Source organism: Protopterus annectens, chromosome 1.part0, assembly GCF_019279795.1.
Source record: "Protopterus annectens isolate FY-2018-M chromosome 1.part0, PAN1.0, whole genome shotgun sequence".
Lineage (NCBI taxonomy): Eukaryota > Metazoa > Chordata > Ceratodontiformes > Protopteridae > Protopterus > Protopterus annectens.
In genome coordinates, this window is record NC_056725.1 from 1,530,338,616 (window position 1) to 1,530,353,878 (window position 15,263).

General features: G+C 37.3%; 1 protein-coding gene across 1 annotated transcript in view; it reads left to right on the top strand.

The window, feature by feature from the left end:
• The window catches only part of PLG (plasminogen), a 791,307-nt gene that overhangs the window by 734,988 nt on the left and 41,056 nt on the right, over positions 1–15,263 (top strand). The window contains exon 17 of the mRNA XM_044067896.1: positions 6,827–6,933. Within this exon, the coding sequence (XP_043923831.1) occupies positions 6,827–6,933 (107 nt within the window). The remainder of the gene's footprint in view (positions 1–6,826; positions 6,934–15,263) is intronic.

Genomic DNA, 15,263 nt, shown 5'->3' on the forward strand with positions numbered 1-15,263 from the left:
ACCCACATATCTCACATGAATGGATGAGTAGCACCCACATATTTCACTTGGGTGGATGAGTAGCACCCACATATCTCACTTGGGTGGATGAGTAGCACCCACATATCTCACATGAATGGATGAGTAGCACTCACATATTTCACTTGGGTGGATGAGTAGCACCCACATATCTCACTTGGATAGATGAGTAGCACCCACATAGCTCACTTGGATGGATTAATAGCACCCACATAGCTCACTTGGATGGATTAATAGCACCCACATAGCTCACTTGGATGGATGAGTAGCACCCACATATCTCACGTGAATGGATGAGTAGCACCTACATATCTCATTGGATGGATGAGTCTCTCCCACATATCTCACTTGGATGGATGAGTAGCACCCACATCGCCCACTTGGATGGATGAGTAGCACCCACATATCTCACTTGGATGGATGAGTAGCACCCACATATCTCACTTGGATGGATGAGTAGCACCCACATATCTCACTTGGATGGATGAGTAGCACCCACATGTTTCGCCCAGATGGATGAGTAGCACCGACATAGCTCACTTGGATGGATGAGTAGCACCCACATATTTCACCCAGATGGATGAGTAGCACCCATATAGCTCACTTGGATGGATGAGTAGCACCCACATTTCTCACTTGGATGGATGAGTAGCACCCACATATCTCACTTGGTTGGATGAGTAGCACCCACATAGCCCACCTGGATGGATGAGTAGCACCCACATAGCCCACTTGGATGGATGAGTAGCACCCACATATCTCACTTGGATGGATGAGTAGCACCCACATATCTCACTTGGATGGATGCGTATTGGGTTGTCTGCTTCTAGTGTTGCTGCTTTATTCCACCTATGATCTGGCTCTGTGCACTTATATGAGTTCCAGTTCAGAACTCAAGAGAAGTTATTTTGTGTAGAATGCAGAATGTTTTCCAAATTTTCTGGGGAAAATACTTATAAATCCTTAATATGAACTGTCCAAGTATTTGAGACTATGGAATTTGGCATTTTGGGCCAGAGACCTTATTCAACACAAGCTATATTTCTATGGAAAACTACACAAACCTCCAAGCCCGTGAGTCACAGACTACTAATAATCTCAGTCTTTTATTAAATCAAGAAAAAGCACAGTAAAATCCTCTAGCACCTCGGCTACCAGTAGTCTTTACAGAGTATGTACTTCCTTTCCATAAAATTCCTTTTATACATAAATGACACACCCAAGATTTAATTATACAGTTAGGATAATTTAAAACCTTAAAATGGACTCGGAAACATTTCCAGTTGCACTCCTTATTAAGACCCATAGGGTAAAGTGTCTTATATTTTAAAATAAAAACAGATTACTTTTTTCCATAAATTATACTTTATACCTTCTGATGTAAGATACTCCTTTTTTAATTGTTGTAACACTGTGTCCTGCAAACCAGTTGGATCCCCATTACAACAATTATAAAATTGCTCCACCACTGGGCTAGACTGTTTGTTTTTCTTTATATCTCTTGCATGTTCTTTAAGTCTTGTAGCAAAACTTATTTTGCTTTCCCTTAAATAGTAAGTCCCACAAGGGCATCTAATCCCATATATTACCCCTTCACTGTTGCAGGTAAAATGACCCTGTTCTTGAAAATTTTACATTAATTACAGGGAAAGTTCTAACTACATACTGGCAAGCTGTACAAGTACCACATGGGGAAGTTCCTTTCAAAAACACCTCTTTATTATTTTTAACTAAAGGCCTTTTGAACCTCCTCATGTACTAGCATGTCCTTAATATTTCTTCCTTTTTTTTGTAGGAGAAGCTTAATTTAATATTCTTCAGAAAGGTGTACTTTACTAAATTTTCCAACCTTTCTGCAAACAATGTATATTTTGAAATAAAATACAAAATGTCCTCTTCATTCTCACTATCCTGCCTTCTGTAACTACTTGTTCAAAAACATGGCAATTGCTTTTCTCATTTCTATTTCACATTCTTATGCATCACTACATAGCCTGCTAACTGTAAGAAATTCCCCATATAGTATAGAAGCTATTATATGGGGGGATGGCAACTGGTACCATGTAATATGGGGTCTTGTTGTTCAAATATTCTATATTTTTTTGTTTTCACTTAACCATTCATCTCACTTACAATTGTTAAATCTAAAAATTAACTTTTTTCCCTTTCTGTAATCCATCAAATTGTATTCCAAACCTATTTTTATGTAAACTTTCTACAAACACTTTTACCTTTTCATATCCCCCTTACATATTAAAATGAGGTCATCAATAAACCTGAAGTACTTTATTGCAAACTTCCTATAAAAGTAATTTCTATATGTATAAATACTCTCAAAAAAAAAACATAAAAAGATTGGCATACATAAGGGCAAATGCTGCCCACATGGCTGTACCTTGCATTTGTTTATATAAGGACCCATCAAATTCAAATACATTATTATTTAAACAAAATAAAGCGAGTTTTTTTTATGTATTGAGTTTTAGGGGTATCCCCTAAAAAAATTCCATTGCCTCCATTCCATATAAATGCCAAGTGTTAGTATAGAGGCTAACAACATCTATTACCACAAAATGCATATATTTTCCCATTGTATTCCCTTCACTTTACACAAAAGAATCAAAGGAGTCCTTTATATAAGATGGGAACTTAACTACTTCTTTAAGCAGACACTGATGTAAAAAAAACTTGCCAAATTGTGGGTAAAATACCAGCATGCAGAAACTATGGGTCGGCCTGGGGGGGTCCCTTAAATCTTTATGAATTTTAGGCACACAAAAAAACTTGATCATCGAACAATTCTTGCTACTAAACTTATGTTGTATATCATTATAAGTAAAATACTTCAGTCTAACACCTTTATGTAACAATTCATATTCTTTTAAGGCTCTTTCATATTCTCTTACTTTCACCTTTGTGTACACATTCTTGTTCTCAAATGTTGATTGCACATCTTTAAATATTGCATAAAATGCATTACTACTAGTTGTCCCCTTTTATCTGCCAATTTGAATACTAACTCATCTTTACTACTTAGATTTTTAAGCCTACATCATTCATCCTTACTCACATTGTATTTAATTTCATACTTAAAAAACAGATGATACTCTATTTCCACAACATGATTTAACATACAATAAAATTGCTGCACATTTTCATTTCTGAAAGGAGGGATAAAATTGCTTTTAAATGCAATGCCTGTTGTATCAAAATTGCAATATGCATTCATTTCTATTTCCGAATCACATGATAAAAAAACTATTATCATTTGATTCTGGGTCGTCACTACTTGACACTTCTATAACATTATTTTCTGTGTCAATCTCAAAAAAATCACACTTTGTAGCTTACAAACCAGCCTGAAAATGTCCCCTTTGACTTCATGTAACCTTGGCAATGCTGTGGGGATAAATTTCAGGCCTCTATTTAATATTGCCATTTCCAAATCATTAAATTTATAATTAGACCCTATGTAAAATTTTACTGATCCGAAGTTTTTAATATTTTGTATTTCAAAGAAGTCATCTCAGGATTCTGGCATTCGACTACATGTAAATTTGATAAAGGAAGGTAGACCCATATATTTATATATAGATGTGTGTGTGTGTGTGTGTGTGTGTGTGTGTGTGTGTGTGTGTGTGCGCATGCACACGCTATTTACATCTATAAGCCTGTACTCACACTGTGGCAAAAGTCTGGAATATGATCCCTGCATCAATCAGGGAAATATAATTTCATTTATTTAAGCTGTAACTAAAATAATTCCTCCCTGACTCTTGGTTTTGCACTTGCTGCTATCCTGACTAATAATTAATACTCTTACTCCTCTAATATGTATATGCATCCTAGCTCCCTTTTAATTGTTTTTATTTATGTTACTTTTGCCCTTATTTCCCCTACTCTTAATCTTGTTTTTACTCATTTCTCCTGTCTCTGATATTTGTTCCTATTATTACCTCTAACAAATACTTTTTTCACTATCCCCACACTTTTTATCCATTGTTTGAATGATGCACTCTGACATTTGCTTTATCATTGGGTAATAAACTCTTGGGCCAGATTCAAAAAGAGTTGTCAGTTTAAGTCTGCCCTAATTCTGAAAGAGTTGCTCTCAGTGTAAGTGAATGAATCTGATGTAAAGCCTATCCTATAAAACAGGTTTACTACAAGGACCAGATTGTATTTTGCAATCAGAGCTGTAGATCCGAGTGCACATGCTGTGTGTCATGTCTTTAAGAAGCATGTCAAAGATGTAGCATGCATGTATAAATGCCAAGCAGGTGCCATTCCTACTGCATTTTGAGAGTGCAGCCAGAGAGTAAGCATGTGTGAATCCTGCAATTAGTTTGTATATAAATCACTTAAGTTACAGTCAGTTAACTTCTGTTGTGATGTGTTTGTATAAAATAAAGCTGCTTGAACAGAACCCAGACTCTTCTATTCTGTCCAAAGTAGGACTGCGACAAGGACCTTGCACTTACAACATGCCAACACATTTTAAAGCTACCTGATATTGTATTTGTCTTGTTTTTATTGATTGTATATTTGTATCATTCTACATATCATATATGTATTGATATTTGTAATAATCTATGTATTTACACTATACTGAAATATGATATCAGTTTCCTCCTATGTACTGTATGTATATATTTTCTGTTCTTTTATTTGTGGAACTTTTCTCCCCAAGCCTCAGCTGAAAATGGTAAAATAATTCAATCAGACTTTGGTGGTAAACGTATGTCAATGAATAAATAAATAAATACTGTACAGTCTACTGGAATCTTTGGTGGATACATTTATATATGGGTCTCTGTTAGAAAGCCGAATGTTTAGAACATTAATGCTCACAATAGCAACCCCAGAATCTTGAAATAACAGAGCATCACACTGCTTCAAATGTGAATAACAGAACATAGAATTTATTACTTTTTGCAAGGGGGGAAGCCTCCTTGTGCCCCCACACCACTTGCTAAGTATAAATACTAACTCCAAGATTGTACTACAGCTGGAAATGGGCAAAACTCCAAACCCGGCTGCATCACGAGTGTGCACAGTCACCAACTTACACTGTGCAATCCTTTGCAGTTTGATATTCTCCCATTTAATAGTAAAAATAGTGCCAGTGAACTTTTAGAAAGCTGGATGTATCACTTATCAGGCTAGAAAGTATCCTGTAACTTTTTCATCATAAACAGGACTTTCTGTCATGAAAAATAAAATTTATGATTGCACTCATCTTCAAATTTGTCTCTAAACTGAAGATTACAGCCAATTGCTAAAATGTGCATTCTTCCTGTCTGCCTATTTTAATTACAATAGATGTATATGAGTCAGAAAGCCAGCACTGAGGTGTAGAGGGGGAAAGTTCTGGCAATGGCCTAAGGTGACATGATTTGATTGGCATCTGAGGTGCTGCATGGAAGGATGGGTGCTCATATCTTGGGGATGGAAGGCAACGCTCATGTGCAACTCATGGGATATATACAGCAGGGGTTGGGGACATGCAGGGGTGCATATTCTAAGGGAGGAATTGGAACTGCTGGAGTCACCACAGTGGTGGAACAGTGTTCCATGACATCATGGGATCATGGGTGTGCATGAAGGTGGGAAAGTTAGAGCAGGAAATACACAAAAACTCCCAGCAGCAGTGTGATGCTGAAATAGTTTTCTTGATCTTATCAGTTCCAGATGTGGGATGGGAGAGGCTAGCGTGGGTCTAGTAGACCCAGTGAATAAGGAGATAACCTGGGAAAAGCTGATTAAAAGATACATGAATCAGAAAGAGGCCTAGGTTTTTGAACATTGCTAGTCTGTGTGCTGCATGGTCCTTTTAACTGCAGACACACCTTTATTTTTGTTCATTTTAGCTCAAATAAGTGACAGTAGAAGATATATAGAATCTAACTTATATGCCAAATATTCCCCTGCTAATTAAACCAAGCATTGCTCAATAAAGCAAGTAGCATGTTCATATCAGGGCCTTGTAGCAGATATAGAGCCTTGCTTAATGGTATTAATGATATGTATACCAAAAGGAAAATGTGTAGGCACAATTCATGGGTTGGTATACATACGTCTCCAAGAAACAAAACTCTAAATAAAAGACAGAAACAGCTGATAAATACTATAGAAATAATATTTTAGGAGGAATAACCAAGGTTTATTAACTAAAATCCTATTATGTTTTATGAACATTTAACACAAGCATAAATAAAAAAAAAGAGAATTTATGACCAGTCACATTACTTGTTTTATGAGCCCAATTCTTTTTAATTTCTTCATCTGCCTGAATATGTTCATTCAGTATTCATTTTAATATGTTTATTCAGTGTTGGTTTTAATATGTGCATTTCAGTGTTGGTTTTAATATGTTCATGTGGTGTTGGCTTCAGTATGTGCATTTCAGTGTTGGTTTTAATATGTTTATTCAGTGTCGGTTTTAATATGTGCATTTCAGTGCTGGTTTTTAAATGTGCATTTCAGTGTCGGTTTTAACATGTGCAGTTCAGTGTTGGTTTTAATATGTGCATTTAGTGTTGGTTTTAATATGTGCATTTCAGTGTTGGCATTAATATGTTCATTCAGTGTTGGTTTTAATATGTGCATTTCAGTGTTGGTTTTAATATGTTCATTTAGTGTTGGTTTTTAATATGTGCAGTTCAGTGTTAGTTTTAATATGTTCATTCAGTGTTGGTTTTAATATGTTCATTCAGTGTTCCATAAGTTGGATTTGATGCACATATTGAGCTTATTTGTTCAGAAGTGTCAATTAATTTATTGTTTTTTTTTTTTTCTTTTGATTTAGCCCAGCAATAATCAATGACAAGGTCTCAACTGCTTGCTTACCACCACCTGACTATATTTTACAAACTGGTGCATACTGTTACGTGACAGGATGGGGCGAAACACAAGGTATGTCAACTCTCACTCCAATATATTTTTAAGCAAGATATATTTTTATTGTTTTATATTTTTATCACTTTTGTGCAAAAGAACTTCTGATTCTTCCCCATTTTATAGGAATGCCATTCAAATTATCCAAACCTATTAAGTTCGATCTGATTTGTTTCTGGATGTGTTTTGCCTCACTCATTAACCTCTTCAGAACAACAGTGACATCCAACGTGCAGTTTCCTTATCCCTCTAATTTTGGGTGCTAACATTTGACTGTCCCAATCCTGTGTTTAACTGTAATTCTCTCTATCTCTCTCTCTCTCTCACTCCCTCTCTCACTCTCTCGCTCTTCTTGCGCAGGGTAATTTATTTCTCACTACAATTCATATGTTGATCCAAGCATTATTACTAAATATCTGGTGCCCCTCTATGCATACAGGTAACCTAGGCCCATACATAATCAGGTAACTAATTTACTGCTGTCTAGTCAGATGAATTCCTAACACAGAGGGCTATTGTATCATTTTTTTTCCATTGTATTGAGGATACAGGAGGATAAAACCCTCTGTGTGAATTTCAGCTGGCAGTGTTTAAGTACTGTTCACAAACAGTTTTTCTATTTATATTCCATGTAAAATGTAGCTCTGTGACATGACTAGCCACTTGATGGTGTGAACCTTGGCTCTAGATGATTGTCACTGTTGGAGTGATACCCTGACCTTATGTACAAAATTGGAAAAGGGATTGTGGATGGATTTTATGTAAAATACAGCTACCCCCACTATGACACCCAAATGTTCTAATACTGATGAATGTTTTGAAGTTTACAGTTTGTATTTTATATGAACTGAACCATATAGAAATAAATTATGATAATTACAGATATGTTTTATAAATCAAAAAATGTAGGCAGCGATAGGGCTCAAAATAGTTTCCCCATCAAAACATTAATGATTCCATATTAGCAAATAAGCATATATATATCTTAGTAGGGTATTCTCTGACAAAATGACTAAAGTGGATAAAATATCAAATCAGCTGAAAACTTAAAGGTGGGCTTTTTATCTTGCTGAAGTATAGCCTTTGATGTGGTTATAATACTTATAATGGGGGCTATGTGTATGTGCACTTGGGGGTGTTGAATTTTGCCACCCAAGGGAATTCATGATCAGGGTTCAGTGATATTTGTCTTTGTTACCTATATGTGTATGTGCACTTGGGGGTGTTGAATTTTGCCACCCAAGGGAATTCATGATCAAGGTTCAGTGATATTTGTCTTTGTTACCTTTTGACCTGTTTATGTTATTTGGTCATTTCTAAAATTACCAACAACTGTAATACTATTTTTCAGTAATGCTGCAAAATACAAGCATAAAATTATTATATAAACATACGTTATGATCATGTAAATTTTAAATGTATCCCCACATTTTTGACATTATTTTACAATACTGAAAAATATATGCCGCTGGCATCTCACATATACATATTCATTCTGTAATAATATGTTAGAAATGCATGAATAAGAACATAGCAATGTATTCTTGATATGTTTAGTGTATTCTAGTCTTCTGGTAAATTTCCCCACTGAAGTCAAAAGCAATACTGAAGTTGCCAGTGGAAGTGTGATGAGAATTTCCTTGCTTTGATAACTCACATGGTCATTACATTTGTGGAGATCATACAGTGCACTCAAAATTTTCTTAATCGCAGCTCTTCTGACAGAGATCAGAAAAATAATATGTCATCAAAAAACGTAAATACACTGGTTAACAAAACTTCCATAAATGCTGTCAATGAGATTATATTAATAATGAATGACTGATCTTACAGGATGACAATTAAAAACTGATGACTATCTGGTATCGTTTCCTTGTTAGCAGAGAAAAAATAAAAACATGTTTTCTCTATAATGTAATCCATACATAAACTATAGGTGCACACTGACAAGCAATGTGGTCACCTATGTTCTCCAGATCTTAGGAAGTAAGCTGAGGTGGTTTGGACAAGTGGCTGATAGCAAGCCCCACTCCCCATCCCCCCAACAAAAAAGTTTTATGAAGAAAGATTTTCAAGATTCCCTCTTCTCTGGGTTTTCAGTCTTTTTTTTTCCTACTTTTTGACACTCATCCTTTTGAGAGCTGACATTTCAATAGGGAGCAGAACAGGTTCTTAGTTATGAGGCGCCATTCACACATTTAAATTCATCCTCATTGCTTCATTTAGTTTTGGTACGGGCTGAATTTTATTAAGTAGCTTCACAGCAACAAAAGTGCTAATAGCCCTCATTTTTTTCTGTGAGTGTGTCGTCACACAAGGAAAAACATTCTTTCAAAATGGAAAAGAGTTGGTTCTTGAACAAAAAAAAAATCAACTGTCATATTACCAATGTATCCATACAACATGGTTTTATTGTAATATAAGAAGGATGGTCAAACTAGTAAAATGCAAATGGAAATCTGTATTTGCAAAATTAATAATTTCAGAGGTTTTTAGAACTTTCTTTCAACATCAAACCTAACTCTTCCTTTCAAACAGTTTAACAAAACACATTTAATTTCTTCTCCAGAAGGTATTCATCAGTCCATCCATCCATCCATCCATCCTTCCATCCATTACATCTATCCAGTTTCTAAGCTGTTGCTGTGCTGAGGGTCATGGTGGCTGTTAGATGAGCAGCAGAAATCAGAGTCCTGTCTCCCCAGCAACAGCTCATCATTCAGGGAAATCAAGGTATATCCAAGCCAATTGTGACCTATATCTCCAGCATGTTCTGAATCTATTCCAAGGCCCCTCCCATTCGAGTGTGACTGGTACCCCCCATCTGGTGGCAGACAATGGGCAAACCTACCAGCTACCTAAGTCACTTCAACTAGCTTTTGTCAGTCTGGAAGAGCTGAAGCTTTACTCTGAGATCTTTTCCAAATGCCAAGCTCCTCACTTTATCATGAAAATTGAATCCCATTTTTTTCCCATACATGCAAACTCAATTGTTTCATCCAAAACCCATGGTCCATTAACACAGGTGAGGATAGGGATGTAGACTGACCACTAAACTGAGACATCTGTTCTAAGACACATTTTCTGATTCACCACTAGTGTTTAGTGCAATATGCATTATTCCTGCTGCAGCAGTTATCCATTGTCCATCTCAGGATCCCATCTACTCTCATCTGTGAATGAAGCCCTTGGAGACTTAAAATTCTCCATAAATAGTATCCATTCTCTACACATCTATAGAAAATGATCAGATCTGCCTGTCTAAGAAAGAAAATTAGCTTAACACATTCAATATCTTCATTTAGACAAACACACACATATACACATACACATTTTCATACTACACAAGGAAACTTAAGAGCTATCACACTTCAGAGTTGTTTTAAAGAGATGATAAATGTATGTATGCCAAGGATTAGAGGGAACATGGAAAGACCATCATTCTATGGACTAGGTAGATTTTAGGACCTAATATCCCATGCCAGTTTTGGTCTCACTTGGGGCTTCAAACCTGAGAGGAGAATGCTCTGTAGTGTGTTGACATGTAATGGGACACTATAAGGCCACAACCCCCTTTGAGTAGCACATAACCTCTGCTTTGATCCTGCCCCATCCTGACCTGGTATTTACTCTGACAGTCTCCAGTACCACCAACAACATAGCAATTATAGTCCTCCCTGTCAGACATCTCTCAGCCCTCACCTCAAAAGAGAAAAGTGGGCAGAGACCCTTAATTGTTCTCCTTCCACTCATCAGCTCCAAAAGTGCTAAAGCTTTTGATTAAACCCTAATTGCCTGGATTACAGGCAGGGTCCATTCCCTGTATTTTACACTGATCTGTTATTAGACTGTGAAACCACTCCCTAAATAAAAGTGCATGGAAATAAAATTTTTGGTGTCATAGCAGTTATTCATACAAAATGGCACAACACTGCAACTTGTCCTGCATTGTGGGATTGAGTTGTGTCCCAAAAAGGGCCTCATCTCATTATGTGGGAATTTGAATGAATATGAAATGTTCAAGTGAGAAGCTGAAACATCGACTCACTGAAGTGCCAATCATCTGTGCTGCTGTGTAGTATGAGTAGTTAGAAGATGAAATGCAGGCATGGCAAACCCTAAAAGAAAGAGACATGTACACACACAAATGCACGTGCTTGTGCGTGCACACACACACACACACACACACACACACACACACACACACACACACACACACACACACACACATGAGTCCCCTACTGGCAAGTCTCCAAATCTTTTACCAGGGCAGTGTGCTAGGAAGCACAAATTTTGCAGATACTCTCCACAGACTGCTACATTTACAAGCAGTGTACAAGCTTGTTGCATGGAAGTGCACAATGGTGCTCATAGGCAGCAAAGGGAGGTCTACGAAATGGGCCAGTTTGGGGAAGTATGCAATAATTTCTTATACTGTGATGCACTTAGCATGTTTTAGCATATTCCATATACAAGAAAAAATTAAATGACCATCCCTGTTGCTACCTTTACTTTTAAAAGAAAATTTACCATGCAATTTAATAATGCAGTGATTTATTATTTTTATAAAACAGTAGACTGCAAGTGGCGGTGGTTACAAATATTTAAAGAAAATTGCAAGACCCAACATCTGGTGCATTATAATATTACTAAAAATGGATGGGTGTCTTTAAAAAGTTTGGGATCATGTCATAATTTGGTTATTAATCAATCAGATAATGGAGGTATGTGGAACAGTATGCTAAAATGCATCTGAAACTTTGGAGGAAGCGTATAATTATAGGATGAGGACACAGGAAACAGTGATTTTTTTCCTCATAAAGGTTGTAATACTTTGCAATCACAAACATATGCTGGCAATGTACTTTGATTAAGGATTTACACCTTTTGTACATAGTTTCAATTCTAGTTGGAGTAAAACATGTTATGTGCAGAAATTCCAATAGATATCTCTTCAACGTAAAGATTATATACACTTTTAGGTTACTAAATCATTTCTATATCTATTGTAGTTAAAGTTGAGTCATTCATTTAGAGAACATAATCCCAATAATTATCTTTTATACAAAATTTATAGTTATTAATTATTTTATATATTTTTCTTAAACATGATCTCACTATCTCATAATTTGTTTTGAGATTGTTTGGTAAATCAAGAATAGGAAGGAGGGGCATTATTTTCATATTACCTAACACACAATCTCTGTTTCCTTTCCAAGTCTTTTCTCCTCACTCAAGATTTACTGAAGATTGCCCCACTTTAAAAATGAATGTATATATTATATATAATACTCAGTCTGACTTTACATTGCAATATGCTTGTTCACTAGAATTGTATATTTACATTTTTTCTATGTTTGTATAATGTCTTATATTTCACATGAGCTGAGGATGAAATTGGTCAATACTGATTGTCCCGGTCCCCTTCAATAAACACATCACACTGAATGACATTTGATGACTATTATTAAACTTCCATAACATTGATTACCAATTTTATTTACAACTGGACATAGTATAGTTCTAAACACAGCATAAACATCCTTGTAATGTTAATCAGGACAGCGTATCTGCACATCCTGCCCAGTAAGCAGCGTACATACCTTTGCTCACTTACTTTACTAATGAAGTAGCGTCCCATCTCACTTCATAAACCATTCATCAAATTACCAAATTACCAACCAAATAAGCAGCATCCTTACCTCTGTTTGCTTACCTATTCAGCAAACTTCCTCCAGCTGCTCATTTCCTTTCCACAAATCCTTGGAATAAACCTCCACACACCAGAGGGGGAACAGAAGAGGGCAAGCTTGTCCCTTTTCTCTGCCTACCCCAACTAAGATAACCAAAATCCCCACCAAACCACCAACAAAAAAAGGAAGGGAGGGAGGGTAGCAAGTTCACGGCAAAATGTGATTACTTACCCAGCTACACTTGTCTAAACCCCTTAAGCCCCTCCCCACCCTTATCTCATTTCCTCCCAATCATCCCTCCCTCCATTTAACCCTTTCACCTCCCCACCCACTTAACTCCCATTAATACATCAGCCTAACCCCTTCTGAAGATGTCCCAGGACAACTTGATTTGTTACCAAACCTCATTTGTCCCCGTCCCCTTCAATAAACACATCACACCGAATGACATTTGATGGCTATTATTAAACTTCCATAACTTTGATTACCAATTTTATTTACAACTGGACATAGTATCAATCTAAACACAGCACAAACATCCTTGTAATGTTAATCAGGACAGCGTACCTGCACATCCTGCCAGGTAAGCAGCATCCATACCTTTGCTTGCTTACTTTACTTATAAACCTCCTTGTAATGTTAATCAGGACAGTGTATCTGCGCATCCTGCCCAGTAAGCAACGTACATACCTTTGCTCACTTACTTTACTTATGAAGCAGCGTCCCATAACTTTTTTTTTTTTTTTTTTTTTATCATCATTGGGCGAAGCCTTAAATGGATGGCACATACGTGCCTGCCCTACTGGTACCAGGGTGCACCCCAAACCCACGAAACAAACCGGTCAGCACAGCACTGCCAACAACAGGACAGCTTCCAAGAAGGAAAAGAAGAAACTCCACCATCAAACCCCTCTCCCTGCTAAATGCCTTAACCACCCAACGATCGCCTCAGTGCAGATGGCCACTCACCCCAGTCACTGCTGTAGCACGCATGCGCAGGGAGCACCCACCAATGAAAGGCCACATCCTCAACTTATGTTTGAATGCATACATCCCCAAAATATGAATTCCCAATCCCCTACTGTAACTTTCTGTTTGTACTATCAGCATAAAATGCTGTACGTTTGACAATTGACTTCATAACATTTTGCTTTGTTAACATAAAGAGCTGCATGTCTGACAACTTGCCACATAAGCTTATTCTCATTCTGTTTTGTTAAAATAGTGGAATCAAATTCTTCACTGAAGCCATAGAAGGTTTTGTCTGCAGTATTGTCCAAGTATTTTTGATTGCACTTTAAATCACTTCAAAATCTACACTAAATTCAAAACCTTTTCTTCATTATTTTGTGGAATATTTAATAATAAAAAAAAAAAATGTATTCACATCAGATTTCCCAGCTGTGCATAAGCTGTGGAAGTAAGCCAGACCTGTGACCCAATGAACACAAACACAGAGTGCAACCCAGGCCACTGAGACCGCATACATACATGTGCACTTCCAGACAAACACTCAAACAAGTGTAAAGCAGCAGAGCAAACAAGAACAACAATACAAACGAAAGCTGCCAAGATGAAGTGAATGCAATCAAACAAGGCTGATAAAGTTTATAATAATCTTTCCTCCCTATTTTTTTTTTAAATGCCTGTGTATATTTTTGCATATTTTGCCTCATTTAGACTAGGGTCATGGCACTACTAGACCATTTCTACTGGCAGTATATAACAAGACCTCATCAGCATACTCTGGCTCTCTTCAAAATTTGTTTTTTATTTTTTTTTCGAAGCAAGCACACCCCACAACAGAATTCGTGGCAATGAGAACAAACACCAGCAAACCCCCACACCCGAAAACCCCAGGCTGCATGGAATCCCCAGAGAGCCTCTGCTCCCCAACTAAAGCCACCAGCACCATGCCAGCACACCCTGCATCCGAACATTGACAGATGCACCCAAGCAGCGAAGCAACACCTGCCAACAAGCAGACAACCAATCCCGAGAGAAAAGTCTCAACATGTCCACAAACACTCCATCACAAACACTGTCTGCAATGGTGGTCCACCAACACCCCAGGCCTAGCCCCCACCCCAAGCAAAGCCGATTCCAACAGTGGAACACCGTAGCCATGCCAACTGGATGTGTCAATCCATTCACATTTAGTGATTTTAATTGTCAGTGATTTGATTTGCCTAAAAGCCACACATTTTATGAGGAATAGACCAAACTATAAGCAACATCCGGACACTCTGCAAAAATTTAGCCAGTAGAGAGGTACGAGGAGCCAACCACACACAAGGCAGACTAAATGACATGAACAATTCTGCTGGCCACAGGTGTGAGTGTATCCACGAGTGTGATAGTGTGAACCCTGCCTTTAATAGATTGTCGCCGTTTATGTATTTCATTTTTTTTTTTTTTTTTTATTAAATAGAAAGGTAATCATCGTTCCACCTGTCCCCTTTGCCTGCTATAGCTGCACCATGCATGTGTGGCAGGGTAACGTTCAGCTAGCAGCCCAGGTAATCATCCGTGCCTGGCTGTAACACCAGAACAAACAGAAATAGGTAATTGCTGAGAGAAAGACGTGAGGGCAAAGCACCTCACGTGGGAAGATTTGTTTATTTATTTTTGACAACATTACCTCGCATACGCAGT